Raw genomic sequence first — 15,215 nt, forward strand, 5'->3', positions numbered from 1 at the left:
AGTACAGTGCCTGAGACATTATAAGTGCTCAACAAATATTAACTGTCGTTAGATGTATGGTTAGAGAGTAAAGGAAACGAAGCCAAGAAAGGTTGACAGACTAGAAGAAAAAATAAAAATTAAAAATCTGAAATAATCAGCAAGGCCAAAGAAGGTAAGTAGTGAGACTATGAAAGTTTTTGAGAGGATAGTCAGTTGAGGTAAGGAACGCAGAGATATGATTTTAACATGTCAGGTAAAATTATTCTGCCTGATAAGAAGATGGAAGGTACTGCCATGGGCTTGAGTAAATAGAAAAGAAAAGTAATAAAGATCATTGGCACTGATAACATTAAGAACTGGGAGGCTAAGACGTTCCTTGAGTTCCTTGATATACGTTAGGATCATAGCAAGGAAGAGGAAGACTACAAACAAGGTTCCAAAGTAAGAGGCAAGACAGGGTAGCAGTTAAGAGCTAGTCTTGGGCTTGAATCCTGGATTCACACCACTCTTAGTAGCTTATATTACCTTCAATTTCCTCATGTGTTAAATGAGGTAACAATAACACCTACTCCATATGGGGGAGGGGGTCTCGTGAGAATTAAATAATACATATTAAGTCCTTATCACAGCATCTGATACAAAGAAAACATTCAATAAATGTTAGCTATCATTAATATCATTGTTCCTCTTGCTAACAACCCTGTAAGCAGATTAACCAGGGGATGAAAGTGAGGAACATGAATTCACTTATTTTTTCTTTTTACTGATAAAAGGGTTGTCTTCCAGGCAACCACCGGCCCAAGTATTAAAACTACAGAATAATAATTTTTTTAAATGCACTGTTGCATTGTTTTTTACCACAATATCTTTATGCTGCCTGCCTCTTTACTCATTTCTTCACTTTAAGTTTCCACATATCATCATTCAGTCATCCATTCAAAAAGTATTGGGACTTCCCTGCTGGTCCAGTCGGTAAGACTCCGCGCTCCCAATGCAGGGAGCCCAGGTTCAATCCCTGGTCAGGGAACTAGATCCCGCACGCATGCCACAACTAAGAAGTCTGCACACTGCAACTAAAGATCCCACATGCCACAACTAAGACTGGGGCAACCATAAATAAATAAATAAATTTTTTAAAAAGTATTTACTGAGTGTGATTACTATTGTCATTATGCTATGTTGTTGAGAATGCAATGGTAAAATAAAGCAAAGACCCCATCCTCAATAAGCGTGCACACTTCTTGAAAGAGCTGTAAAAGAAAATACCCCACTAATCAGAAAATCCTACTAGAACTACTTTCAAAATGTATTTAGAACCTCAGGGCCTCCACTACTGCCCTGATCCAAGCCACCCTCACAGTGTACATGGATCACTGTAAAAGCCTTCTAACAGTCTCTCTGCTTCTATCCTTACCCCATTAACAGCTTTATTTTCCACACAACAGCTAGAGTGATACTACAAAAATATAGATAAATTTTGTCCTTTCCCTGATCCAAACTCTCCAATGACTTCCTATCTCACCAAGAATAAAACACTAAAGTCTGTGCAAAAGCCTATAAGGCCCTACATGAGGTGGGCCTCACTAACCTAACCTCCCCCCATTCACTGTGCTGGAGCCACACTAGCCTCCTGGATGTTTTCTCAATATGCCAGGCAAGCTCCCACCTCAGAGACTTGTTCCACGTGCCTACAACATGCTTGCTCCAGAAATCAACATGATTTCTCACTTCATTCAGTTCTTTCTGAGCTACCCCCTCCTCAGAGACATCTTCAGTAGTTGTGGCATGTGAGCCCACATGCCACAACTACTGAAGCCCGCATGCCTAGAGCCTGCGCTCCACAACAAGAGAAGCCACTGCAATGAGAATCCCCCGCATCACAACTAGAGAAAGCCCATGCACAGCAACAAAGACCCAACACAGCCAAAAATAAAATAAATTAAATAAATAAATGAAAAATAAATAAATAAATTCCACCAGCATAAAAATTTTTTACTATTTCACTCAGTGCCATACCTCCAGCATCCAGAACAGTGTCTGGTGACAATAAATATTTGATAAATAAATGGATCTCAGACTAATAATCATTACCAAAAGGATAGGGAATTCTTTTCTACAGAAGCATGTGGAAGGAGCATCTATCCAACATGTGAGTCAGGAAAGTTTATTGGAAAAATTATCTGTGATGAGACTTAAAAGGATAATCAGATGTTAACCAAAAGAAAATAAAAAGCAAAACTAGGTAAGGCATAGAGTTCAGCATATACAAAAGTTCAAAGGTAAGAAAAAACTTCACACACCTTAAAATCAGTTATTATGCCTGGATCAAAGAACATAAAAAAATATAACCACATATATAAGGTCAATTGATTTCTCACAAAAGTGAAAATTTAATTCAATGGGAAAAGGTAACATTTTCAGCAAATGGTACTGCAACAAACATATGGAAAAATGTGGTTTCCATATCCACATGGCAAAAATGAACCTCAACTGCTATCTCATACCATACACAATAATTTAAAATAAATCACTGATTTAAATGTACATGCTATAATGATTTTTAAATTTTTTTAATCCTTCCGTCTTTTTTTTTTTTTTTTTTTTGTGGTACGCGGGCCTCTCACTGTTGTGGCCTCTCCCGTAGTGGAGCACAGGCTCTGGACTCGCAGGCTCAGTGGCCATGGCTCACAGGCCCAGCCACTCCACAGCATGTGGGATCCTCCCAGACCGGGTCACGAACCCGTATCCCCTGTATCAGCAGGCGGACTCCCAACCACTGCGCCACCAGGGAAGCCCCCTGGTCTTTTTTTTTAATTGAAGTATAGTGGATGTATGTAAGTTACAGTTTATAATATAGTGATTCACAATTTTTAAAGATTATATTCCATTTATAGTTATTATAAAATATTGGCTATATTCTCTGTGTTGTACAATATATCCTTGTAGCTTGATTTCTTTTTTTAATCAGAAGCAAGAATAGGAGGAAGTTTTGCAACCTTGAGGTAGGCAAAAAACTTTGTAGTACCCAAAAAGCAAAAATCATAAAAGAAAAGGTTGACAAATGGCACGTCACCAAAATTTAAAACTTCTTCTTTTTGAAAGACAACATTAACAAAATGAAAAATAAGCCACAGACTGAGAAAAATTATACACATCACATATTTCTGATTGCAGTGTAAGGGCTAAAATTAAGGCCCAATACTTTGTGTTGCCTTGACAACTGGTGAAACTGGGAGGGCTTCAAATGGCCTAACTGCAAGTTCCCCTCCCCACTCTGCTCTCACAGATAAGGAGTTCTAGCCAAACAGCCCTCCTCTTCACAGGCAGCAAGCACAGGGCCTGCTTATCCCTGAGAAGGTTCCCTGCTGGCCCCTGGAATTATTCAAGCAAGGCAATCACATCTCCTTTAGAAACCAGGGGGTACCTTACCTTCCTGATACTACAATGCCTGCCTCTGAACAACCCCTGGTTGTTCATTTTGTTCCCAAGTGCAATCCTCATGGGGCCCTGCATGGCACACCGTGTCCTCCATCTCTGGGCTGTGAGTATATGTGACTAATAAACTGCTGTTGATCTCATTTGTCTCATTTGTCTAATTATGCGTTTAGCTATTCCCATAAGCCTAGGATGGGAATCCTTCCCTCACTAATCAGATGAATAGGAGGCAATCAAAACATTGACAAAGGATAAAGAACTCTTATAATTCCTTAATATAAATATAAATACTCCAATTTTCAAAATGGTCGGATTTCCAGTTCAAGACAAAATGGAACAGATACACTTCTCTATTCTTCCTGCTAAGTACAGCTGAAATCCAGAGACTTTATATATAAAACAAAACGAAAAGAAAACTCTGAAAGGTAAAGAGAAGAAGGCAGACCAGCTGAGGATCTCAGGAGCCAAGGACTGAGACAGTGGTGAGTACTCTGGGTTTTCTTTTTGTCTCATGTATTCTGGACTAGCTGCTGGAGAAGCCAGCTACCTGGAAACTTCAGTGGACACCTACCAAAAAAGCCCCAAGAAAAGTCTGCTCTCCCTAGCCAAATGACTAGGAAAATGAAGATCTGATTTGGTAATATGCTGGCCATTAGTGCATTTCAGTGGGTACTAAGGATGGAAGCCAGATTAGAAACGGATAAAGAGTGAACAAAGAATTTGCTTCTGCAATGCAATATATTAAATAGTCTGAACAACTGTCCTGATGAGAACAAATGATATCACTTATTACATTATGTATTATACAGATTATATATGTGTTATAGACTGAATGTCTATGTACCCTCAAAATTCATATGTTGAAATCTTAACCTCCAATGTGATAGGGCCTTTGGGAGATGATTAAGTCATGAGGGTGGAGCCCTAATGAATGGGATTGGTACCTTTATATAATAAAAGAGACCCCATAGAGCTCTCTCGCCCCTTCTGCCATGTGAGGACAGTCATCTATAAATCAGAATGGAAGCCCCCATCAGACACAGAATCTGCCAGTTCCTTGATCTTGAACATCCCAGCCTCCAGAACTGTGAGAAATAAATATTTGCTGTTTAAGCCTCTCAGTGCTTTTGTTATAATAGCCTATACCAACTAAGATACTATTATAGATATTATTATATATAATAATATATAAAATATGATATAATGAGCACTAAAGCAAGGTATTGCTTTATTTCTGACCATTTTTTTTTAATCCTGGAAACCATGATATTTCAAATTCCCATTTAGATGGATGCTAAGAGCACAAGGTTAAAACCTAGAATTTGTTCAAAGTGGGAAGCCAACATCAGGGTAAAAGGGAAGATTGAGAGAGAAAAAGATAAATTGAGAGACGTGGGGAGAGATATCAACTGAGACCTTAACAAGTCAATACTTTAACACTGGGCATATGGAAAAAACAATACCCCCTGAGAATTCATAATCACCAATAGCCCTCAATTAGGTTAGAAATTTACACTAGTGGGTAATCTGAAAAATTTCAAGTACTGAACTTAATTTAAGGGAGTCCCAGGTTAGTGGCACCTCTAGAGCAGTATTTGTATGCTGAAGGGAATAATTTGTGGCATAGGTAAAAACCAAAGTTGCATGAGGGAGAGATGATAAGCTGAGAATGTGAGAGAGAATGGAAGCCAGAGCACAAGGGAAAGGACTGAAATCTGATAGGAAAAGAGACCTGTCTTCCGTGTACTAAAGTAATAAAGAGAATAGAGGTGCAAGTATAGTTTTAGGGACAAAATGAGAACATTCATCTTTTCTCAATGGTATAGAAGGTGATGGTGAGAAGGCAGGACTAAGGTAAGACACATGGAAGGTTTGAGGACAAAGAAGAGAGTACAACTATCACAGAGAGCAGAAAAGGGAGGCTAATAAGAAAATGTAGCAGGATTATCAGGCACTGCTCATTTACCCACTGGAGACTTTTTTGTTGTTTTTGGTCTGAACGAGGTCAACAATTACTACTAAATTCCTCTCCAGGGTTACAACCTAGCTCTCTGAGCTCATCATATCATAAATACAGTTTGGAATGTTTTCCTTAAAGATATTTCCTTAAACTTGCTCTTAATAAAGCTTAACTGATACTGTTCTTCTCACTCTCACAGTCTTGTTCGACCTTGTTATGGTTAATATACATATATATGAAGACAGATGGTCAAAAAGAGACAAAACAGAGAAATGAATGGGTGGAGAAATACCCAGAAGCATACACATAATAGACTCACCAACCAAGAGATGGGAAAGAATAAGGAAAAGGGGACTGGGTAGGTGGTACAGCTGGGCCAAGAAAGGGGCAATTGACAAAAACTGTCAGAGCAGAAATGTGAGTGTGTTGATCTCTTAGGGACAGTGTTATGGGTGGTTTTTATGTTCTCTTATCTTTTTCTATAATGAGTATATATTATTTGTTAAAAATAATGATAGTAATGTAGCAACTTCTAAGGCTGACTTCTCAAAAAATTTGAGTTATTTCTTTTTTAGACTTATTTACTTTCTCCATTAATTTTTATTTATTTATTTATTTATTTTGCGGTATGCGGGCCTCTCACTGTTGTGGCCTCTCCCATTGCGGAGCGCAGGCTCAGTGGCCATGGCTCACGGGCCCAGCCGCTGCACAGCATGTGGGATCTTCCCGGACCGGGGCACGAACCCGTGTCCCCTGCATTGGCAGGCGGATTCTCAACCACTGCACCACCAGGGATGCCCTCCATTAATTTTTAATAAGCTATCAAACATAGAAGTTCTTACAAAATCATAAATGAAGACAACAAATAATGTATAAATGTTATAGTTCAACTAATTTTTCATTAGCTTAGTCGTTCATGGCAGTACAAACACATAAGTAGATACTAATTAACTGGTAATTCTTTATAAACAGATTTTTTTTTTTTTTTTTTTTTCAGTACGCTGGCCTTTCATTGTTGTGGCCTCTCCTGCTGCGGAGCACAGGCTCTGGACGCACAGGCTCAGCGGCCATGGCTCACGGGCCCAGCTGCTCCGCGGCATGTGGGATCTTCCCAGACCGGGGCATGAACCCGTGTCCCCTGCATCAGCAGGCGGACTCTCAACCACTGCGCCACCAGGGAAGTCCCTATAAACAGATTTTTAAATCTTCATTAAGTTGAGATGATTTTAACATTAAAGATAAATTGTCAATATTATTTTTCAGTCTTAATATACACTTTCACAGTCTCACAGCTAAGTACTATTATCTATCTACAAGTGAGATTCAAAAGTTGCATTCCAATTTGTAAGAAAGATTTATGAGACCTTTCCCTACAAAAGTTAAAATTATCAATTGTTACTCCAAATATTTGCTATTTTTCCTTAAATAATATTTTCCTTAAATAAAACAATATTTATTGCCAAATTATTATTTTCATACCTCTGAAGAGCTTTCATTATTGACGTCCACTGTGTTTATAGGAGCTGATGATGAATCCAAATCAGAACCTTGAGAGCCAACTCTCCCAGGAGTCTGAAACACAAGCAGAAAGGGGGAAAAAAAATCAAAGTAAATATCAACAATATATTCATAAACTATTTAATAACCTAAACAGTAATCAGGGCTAGCCTTACACATAAAGGTAGATGTCCTCTCAATAATAACAAACAGCACTAGAAGCTATCCTTTATTAAAGACTGACTGGACCTAATACTGTATCAAGATCTCTATCTGCCTTCTCTCAGCTTTAGTCTTTTTAAATTAACAAAAAGTTTACTTTTGTATATAGTGCTTTATCATCTTCACCACACTTTTACAGAATATCTTATTTAATCATAAAGACATCTCTGAGAGAGACAGGTGAAATGTTATATCCATAGATGAGAAAACAAATTCAAAGCAGCTAACGGACTTCTCAAGATTCTATTGTTAACAAAAATCAGAAAGAAGCAGAACTAAAATGCTGAAATTCTAATTCCTCTTGCATTGCTCCCCACTACATCAAGTGAACTACAATGATTTGAGGGGAGCTAAAAAGATCAACAGAGGCCACATTACCTAGTCACCCATCCCTCTACTACCATGCCAACCATTACCAATCTGTTTCCAATACTTAATATTCCATCATCAAATATACAGTTTGGAGGGTTAAAGGCCTTTTTTTTCTCTCCTGCAACATTTATCATCTAACATTATTATTCATTATACTTAGGTATGACATTAAAAGAACTGGAAATCTAGTAAAATATTGGCTAAAAGACAGATTCAGAGCACAAGAACTGACTCAATAATCCTTACCAAAAACATTTATGGTGCACACTATCATTATTCCCACTTTATACAAGAGAGAATAAAGGTGTAGAAGTTAAGTTACTTGCCCAAAGTCACATGGCTAATAAGTGGAGGAAAGGATTTTTAACTTCAGCAGTCTGATTCTTAATCACTAACTCATACTGCTTGACATCTCCACTGAGATATACCTCAAGCACCCAAGATTGAGAACAAATCATTAAACATCTGTCTCAAAACATGAACACCCTGTACATCACTTACATATTCAACATAAATGCCAAAGAAAGATGAACTGATACTACTTCAAGATTCATCAGTTAAAATAAGGATAATAAAAACTGCATAGGGCTTCCCTGGTGACACAGTGGTTGAGAGTCCGCCTGCCGATGCAGGGGACATGGGTTCGTGCCCCGGTCTGGGAAGATCCCACATGCCGTGGAGCAGCTAGGCCCGTGAGCCATGGCCACTGAGCCTGCACATCCGGAGCCTGTGCTCCGCAACGGGAGAAGCCACAGCAGTGAGGGGCCCGCGTACTACAAAAAACAAACAAACAAACAAAACTGCATAGAAAAAAAATGAAATAACATGTGTGTACTATGATTATAATTATGTATAAAAACTAATTATATAAGAAAAGAGATTCAAAGGAAATATCCCAAAATGCAAACAATAATTTCTTTAGCAACAAATAATTATGGGTTTTTTGGTCTTTAGTTTCTCAGTTTTTGTTTTTGCTACATTTTTTCAGAATTTTCGATTCATAGTTAAACTACTTTTACATTGAGAAATTTTTGATATTAAAAATAATCAGTTGTCTAAATTGGATGATCTATGTTCCTATCATATTTTCCCAAAACATAACTCTCTAAAACTTTCTAAACTTATCCAGAGTATGTCTTTATTGTGTTCACTTAACATCCACAACATTCTCATGTTTGAACTATATTACATCAGCTACCCTCCTCCAAAAAAACAAAGCAAAATTCTTTCTCAAAATGATATATTTGAGACATGAATTTATAAATAAAAGCCTGCTATCTGAATTTGATGATATACTCATACATGTGACTAAAAAAGTAACTAAATAGCAAAAAAATTAAAAATCATTTTAATTATATACTTAATATAAACAACTGTATAAAACTAGAAATTCATTTTTGACTTGTCAACATTTCAGAGCTTCACATCATAATGGTTTTTAAAACTACTGACCCCATCCCCAAAAGCACTGGAAACAAAAGCTGTACCTCCCAAGAACTACACTTTCCCCATTTCCATATCCTAAGTTTTTCCAGAGTCCAGGTGGCTTTCCACCTGAGATCTAGCTTGCCTGAGAACAAGCAATTCACAGAAATATCTACATAATCCTATTATCATCACCAAAAATACCCTTCTTTAAATTTGCCTAAAATAATCCTAGTAAACAGACCTAAGTAAGCCCAAGAGGCATGGGGAAAAAAGAAGAAACAATAAAATCATCATGAGATGCTTTTGATGTGCATATTTTACACATATTCCCTCATTCCCTCCAATTGTTGCTAAATTGTCTAAGAACTTCTTTTTCTATTAGTAGGCTGCCAAAATCCCATCACTTCAATGAGAAGTGCAATTACAGTAACAATGACCCTGAGGAAACAATATAAAGCATTCTAACATTTACACTTATAAAAAGTTTTACTTTGAAAATACAATGGGATAAGAATAATTTGTGCTAAAAACTTAAAATGATAGGGGATAAATATCTTCCAAATTGTGTTTTTTAGGAAAATTATTACATAATTTAGATATCTTTTACAGTGACCAAAAGGTACAAAACACATTCACTTTGTTTATGGTTTCTTCAATAGATATTTATCCATCTCCCATGAAGTACCTAACATTCTATAAAGCTCTGCATGCCAAACAGAGGACACTGAGTATGAGGACAATGTAAGAGAAACAAGGACCAAGCCTTCAGGTAGACTATTCAACTTGGCTGGGGAAACCAAGCTAACGTGTAAAAAAAAAAAAGAGATAGGAAACAATCTGAAAAAAATTAAATGCTAAAGGGGGGAGCTCTGAATGTGAGCAGAATTCTGAGAAAGAAGAGATCAATGCAAGTTGTGGTAATTGAAAAAAATCTTATTTCTTGAAGTTAAATTTAATTAAATAAAATGACAACCATTCCAAATAGATGAAAAAATGCACAAGGACAGGGCAGAAATAAGAACACTGTATTTGATTAAAAATACATATGTTTGAAATAAAGTAATATACACACAAACAGGTATTAAATAGGTTAAACGGATAATGTGGAATAGGGTAAGGGATATAAAGCATTGAAATATGCCATGGTAAAGAGAGAGTGTCCACAACTCCAGTCCAGATTGCACTCACAGTTAGCACAGAAACTAAGCTGCCTCAGCTCCAATCAACGATCAATAGCCGATTAAATTTTTTTAATGTTAAAATTATAGACGTATGCTCAAACACAAGGTAAGTATCTCAGTGGACAAAAAATAAAACAAACACACAGAGTATAGAGTTTGGGAGCTAAAGTAGATAGAGGCAAACAAGTTCTAATGAGATAACAGAAACCAAAACACCCTACATGTGATAGGTAACAAGAAGCCAGGCCCACTGTGGGAACTCAGAAAGTTGGCCAAAGCTACTACCCCCTGCCATAAAAAACAATTTTTTAAAGTTGTAAACCCAACAAGCACTGTGTCTGGGCTTGAAGCTTGATCAAAACTTTTCCAGGCAGGGATGAATGGGCATTCCAACTAAAGCATTATTTACAAAAGTGAAAAATTATGGGAGAGTTCAAGATGGTAGCATAAAAAGATCATGAACTGACCTCCTCCTACAGACATAACAAATGTACAACCACATATTGAACAGTCCCCCCAGAAAGGGATTTGAAAACTGAACAAACAGAACCTCCACAACAAAGGGTGAAATAAAAGGACAGCAACAAGGGCTTCCCTGGTGGCACAGTGGTTGAGAGTCCACCTGCCAATGCAGGGGACATGCGTTCGTGCGTGCCCCTGTCCAGGAAGATCCCACATGCCGTGGAGTAGCTAGGCCCACAGGCGAAGATATGAAAACCACACCTCAGCAATCCACAATTGGGAGGGACCACAAAGGCACGGATCCATTCCCTGAGGAAAGAGGGATTTGAGCACCTCAGGCACCCCAACCCCTAGATCCTGCACAAGAAAGATAAGCCTCCAAAACACCCAGTTTTGCAAACCAATGGGAAATATGTCCAGGAAAGCTACAGGGAATAGAAAACCTGCTCTTGAAGGACTTGCACACAGATTGACTTGACCTGAAAACCAGTGCAAAAACACCAAATTGAAAAGTGCATAAGACCATAGGTGAAGGGGACTCACCTACTAATCTTGAAGCATCTGCTAGAGAGGCAGGAACCAGTTGGAATGCTCCCCATGGTCTGAGTCACTAGCAGGAGCCATTTATGTGATCTCAGGCTACCTTGCTAATACTGGTGCTAGAAGGCACCACTTTGGAATTCTCCACCCAACCTATTAGCACCAGTGGGCACATCCCACCAGGGGTGAGAGAGCACTACCAACCCACCCACCTCAGGTGGCCCTCATAGCTGCCCAAGCAACAGCCCCACACACCAGCACTCCACGGCAGCTGTGGCCCCACAAACTGCATGTAGCCCGCATAGGAGACACCCCTTGAGCACCGGGCTCTGGTGGCTAGGTAGGATTGTGCTTCTGAGCCCCATAGGACATCTCCTAAATAAAGTCACTCCTTCAAGACTAAGAGAGATAGCTGATATACCTAATATATAGAAACAAACACAAAGAATTAGGCAACATGAGGAGACAGAGGAAGATATTCCAATCAAAAGAGTAAGTCAGAACCTCAAAAAAAGAACTAAACCAAACAGAGATAAGCAATCTACCTGATAAAAAGTTCAAAGTAATGGTCATAAAGACACTAACCAAACTCAGATGCAGAAAAAATTAGCACAGTAGAAAATATATGAAAGTACCAAACTGAAGTTATAACTGAACTGAAAAATATGCTAGAGGGGTTCAATAGCAAACTGGGTGAAGTAGAACAAATCAGTCAGCAGGAAGATAAAACAATGGAACTCACCCAGACAGAGCAGGAAAATGAAATAAGTATTTTAAAAAGTGAAGACAGGGACTTCCCTGGTGGTCAGAATCCACCTTCCAAGGCAGGGGACGCGGGTTCAATCCCTGGTTGAGGAACTAAGATCCCACATGACTCAGGGCAACTAGCCCGTGTGCCGCAACCACTGAGCCTGCGTACTCTGGAGCCCATGCACAGCAAGTACAGAGCCCACACACCACAACTAGAGAGAAGCCGGAGCACCGCAACAAAAGATCCCGCATGCCACAACGAAGATCCGGCATGCCACAACTAAGACCCAATGCAGCCAAATAAATAAATATCTTTTTAAAATAATAAATAAAAAATGAAGACACCTTAAGGGACCTTTGGGGCAACATCAAGCAGAATAACATTTGCATTATAGGGGTGCCAGGAAGAAAAGAGTGTAAGGGACAGAAAACCTACTTGAAGAAATAGTTGCTGAAAACATCCTTAATCAGGGGAAGGACACAGACATCCAGGTCCAGGAAGCACAGACAGTTCCAAATAAGATGAACCCAAAGAGACACACACCAAGACAAACTATAATTAAAACAGTAAAAATAGGGCTTCCCTGGTGGCGCAGTGGTTGAGAATCCGCCTGCCGATGCAGGGGACGCGGGTTCGTGCCCCGGTCTGGGAAGATCCCACGTGCCGCGGAGCGGCTGGGCCCGCGAGCCGTGGCCGCTGAGCCTGCGCATCCGGAGCCTGTGCTCCGCAACGGGGGAGGCCACAACAGTGACAGGCCCACGTACCGCAAAAAAAAAAAAAAAAAAAAAAAACAGTAAAAATAAATGATTAAGAGAGAATCCTAAAAGCAAGAAGAGAAAAACAAATTGTTACATAAAAGGAAAACCCTATAACTCTACAAGCAGATTTTTCAGCAGAGCCTTTACAGGCCAGAAGGGAGTGGCAGATCATATTCAAAGTGCTGAAAGAAAAAACTTCCAACCAAGAATTCTCTACACAGCAAAGTTATTCAGAATTGATGAAGAGATCAAGAGTTTCCCAGATGAGCAAAAGCTAAAGGTATTCATCACAACTAAACTGGCCCAACAAAAAATATTAATGGGACTTCTTTAAGCTGAAAAGAAATGGCACTAATTAATAATAGGAAAACGTATGAAAGTAAAAATCTCACTGTTAAAGGTAAATGTATGATAAAGGCAGAGAATCAATCACCTATAAAGCAAGCACAAAGGTTAAGAGACAATAGTACTAAAAATAACTAAAATTACAATAATTAGTTACAGGATGCATAAAATAAAAAGAAGTAAAATGTGTCATCAAAAGTAGGAAACATGGGGAGGGAGTAAAAAGATAAAGCTTTGGAATGATTTCTAACTTAAGTTGCTAGCAACTTAAAACAGGCTACTACTTACACAAAATGTTATAAGTGAACCTCACAGTAACCACAAGGAAAAAACTTATAGTAAGTACACAAAAGAAAGTGAGAAAAATCTAAACATAACACTAAAAGAAACCACACCAAAACACAAAGGAAAAGAGAACTACAAAAACAGGCAGAAAACAATTAACAAAATGGCAATAAGCATATACTTATCAATAATTACCTTAAATGTAAATGGACTAAATTCAATACAGTCTTACGTCAAGAAACAAGAAATCCCCAATAAACAATCTAACCTTACACCTAAAGGAACTAGAAAAAGAAGAACAAATGCCAAAATGGGTAGATAGAAGGAAATAATAAAGATCAGAGCAGAAACAGAGACTAAAAAAACAAATCACTGAAACTAAAAGATAAATAAAATTGATAAACATTTAGCTAGACTCACCAGGAAAAAAAAAAGAGGACTCAAATAAAATCAGAGATGAAAGAGGAGCTGTTATAACTAACACCACAGAAATACAAAAGATCTCTCATGATCTATGAATATATGCCAACAAATTGGACAACCTAAAAGAAATGGAAAATTTTTAAAAAACATACAATCTTCCAAGACTGAATCATGAAGAAACAGAAAAATCTGAATAGACCAATTACTAGTAAGGAGATTGAAACAGTAATCAAAAATCTCCCAACAAATCAAAGCCCAGAGCAGACAGATGTACTGGAGAATTCTACAAAGCATTCAAAGATTTAATACCTATCCTTCTCAAATTCTTCAAAAAACTGAAAAGAAAGGAAGGCTTCCAAACACATTCTATGAAGCCAGCGTTAACCTGATACCAAAAGGAGACAAGGAGACCACAAAAAAAGAAAATTACAAGCCAATATCCTTGATGAACACAGATGCAAAAATCCTCAACAAAATGTTAGCAAATTGAATCCAACAATGCATTAAAAGAAGCATATACCATGATCAAGTGGAATTTATTCCAGGGATGAAAGGATGGTTCAACATCCACAAATCAATCAACATGATACATCACATTAACAAAATGAAGGATAAAAATTATATGGTCATCTGAATAGATGCAGAAAAAGCATTTGACAAAATTCAACATCAATTTATGATAAAAATTATCAACAAAGTGGGTAGAGAGGAAAAATACCTTAACATAATAAAAGCCATATATGACAAATTCACAGCTAGTATCACACTAAACAATGAAAAACTGAAAGCTTTTCCTCTAAGATCAGGAAACAACACAAGGATGCCCATTACTGTCACTTATTTTCAACATAGCATTGGAAATCCTAGCCAAGGCAATTAAAAAAAAAAAAAAGGAAATAACAGGTTTCCAAATCAGAAAGTAAAACTGTCACTATTTGCAGATGACATGATACATATAGAAAACCCTAAAGACCACACACATACACACACACACACACACACACACACACACACACACACAATGTCAGTACTAATAATATAATAAATGAATTTAGTGAAGTCACAGGGTACCAAATCAACATACAGAAATCTGTGGCATTTCCACGCCAACAACAAACTATCACAAAGAGAAGTTAAGGGACTTCCCTGGCAGTCCAGTGCTTAGGACTCCACACTTCCACTGCAGGGGACACAGGTTTGATCCCTCGTTGGCGAACTAAGATCCCCGCGTGCCATGGCACGGCCAAAAAAGAAAAAGAAAGAGAAATTAAGAAAACAATCCCATGTATGGCTGCATCAAAGAGAGTAAAATACCCAAGAATAAATTCAACCAAGGAGGTGAAAGACCTGTTAGAGTGAAAACTGTAAGACACTGATGAATGAAGTTGAAGACACAACCAAATGGAAAGATATTCTGTGTTCATGGATTGGAGGAATTAAGATTGTTAAAATGTCCATACTACCCACAGCAATCTACAGATTCAGTGCAATCCCTATCAAAATTCCAACAGCATATTTCACAGAACTAGAACAAATAATTCTAAAATGTGTATGGAACCACAGAAAAATCCCAA

At 38.1% G+C, this 15,215-nt stretch overlaps 1 protein-coding gene across 5 annotated transcripts in view; it reads right to left on the minus strand.

Moving 5' to 3' along the window:
• Positions 1–15,215, minus strand: part of EEA1 (early endosome antigen 1) — a 141,839-nt gene that overhangs the window by 100,106 nt on the left and 26,518 nt on the right. For all 5 annotated transcript variants that reach the window (XM_059080206.2, XM_067009856.1, XM_059080205.2 and 2 more), the window contains exon 2: positions 6,857–6,949. In XM_059080206.2, the coding sequence (XP_058936189.1) occupies positions 6,857–6,949 (93 nt within the window). The remainder of the gene's footprint in view (positions 1–6,856; positions 6,950–15,215) is intronic.

This window comes from Kogia breviceps, chromosome 12, assembly GCF_026419965.1.
Source record: "Kogia breviceps isolate mKogBre1 chromosome 12, mKogBre1 haplotype 1, whole genome shotgun sequence".
In the NCBI taxonomy this organism is placed as follows: Eukaryota; Metazoa; Chordata; class Mammalia; order Artiodactyla; family Physeteridae; genus Kogia; species Kogia breviceps.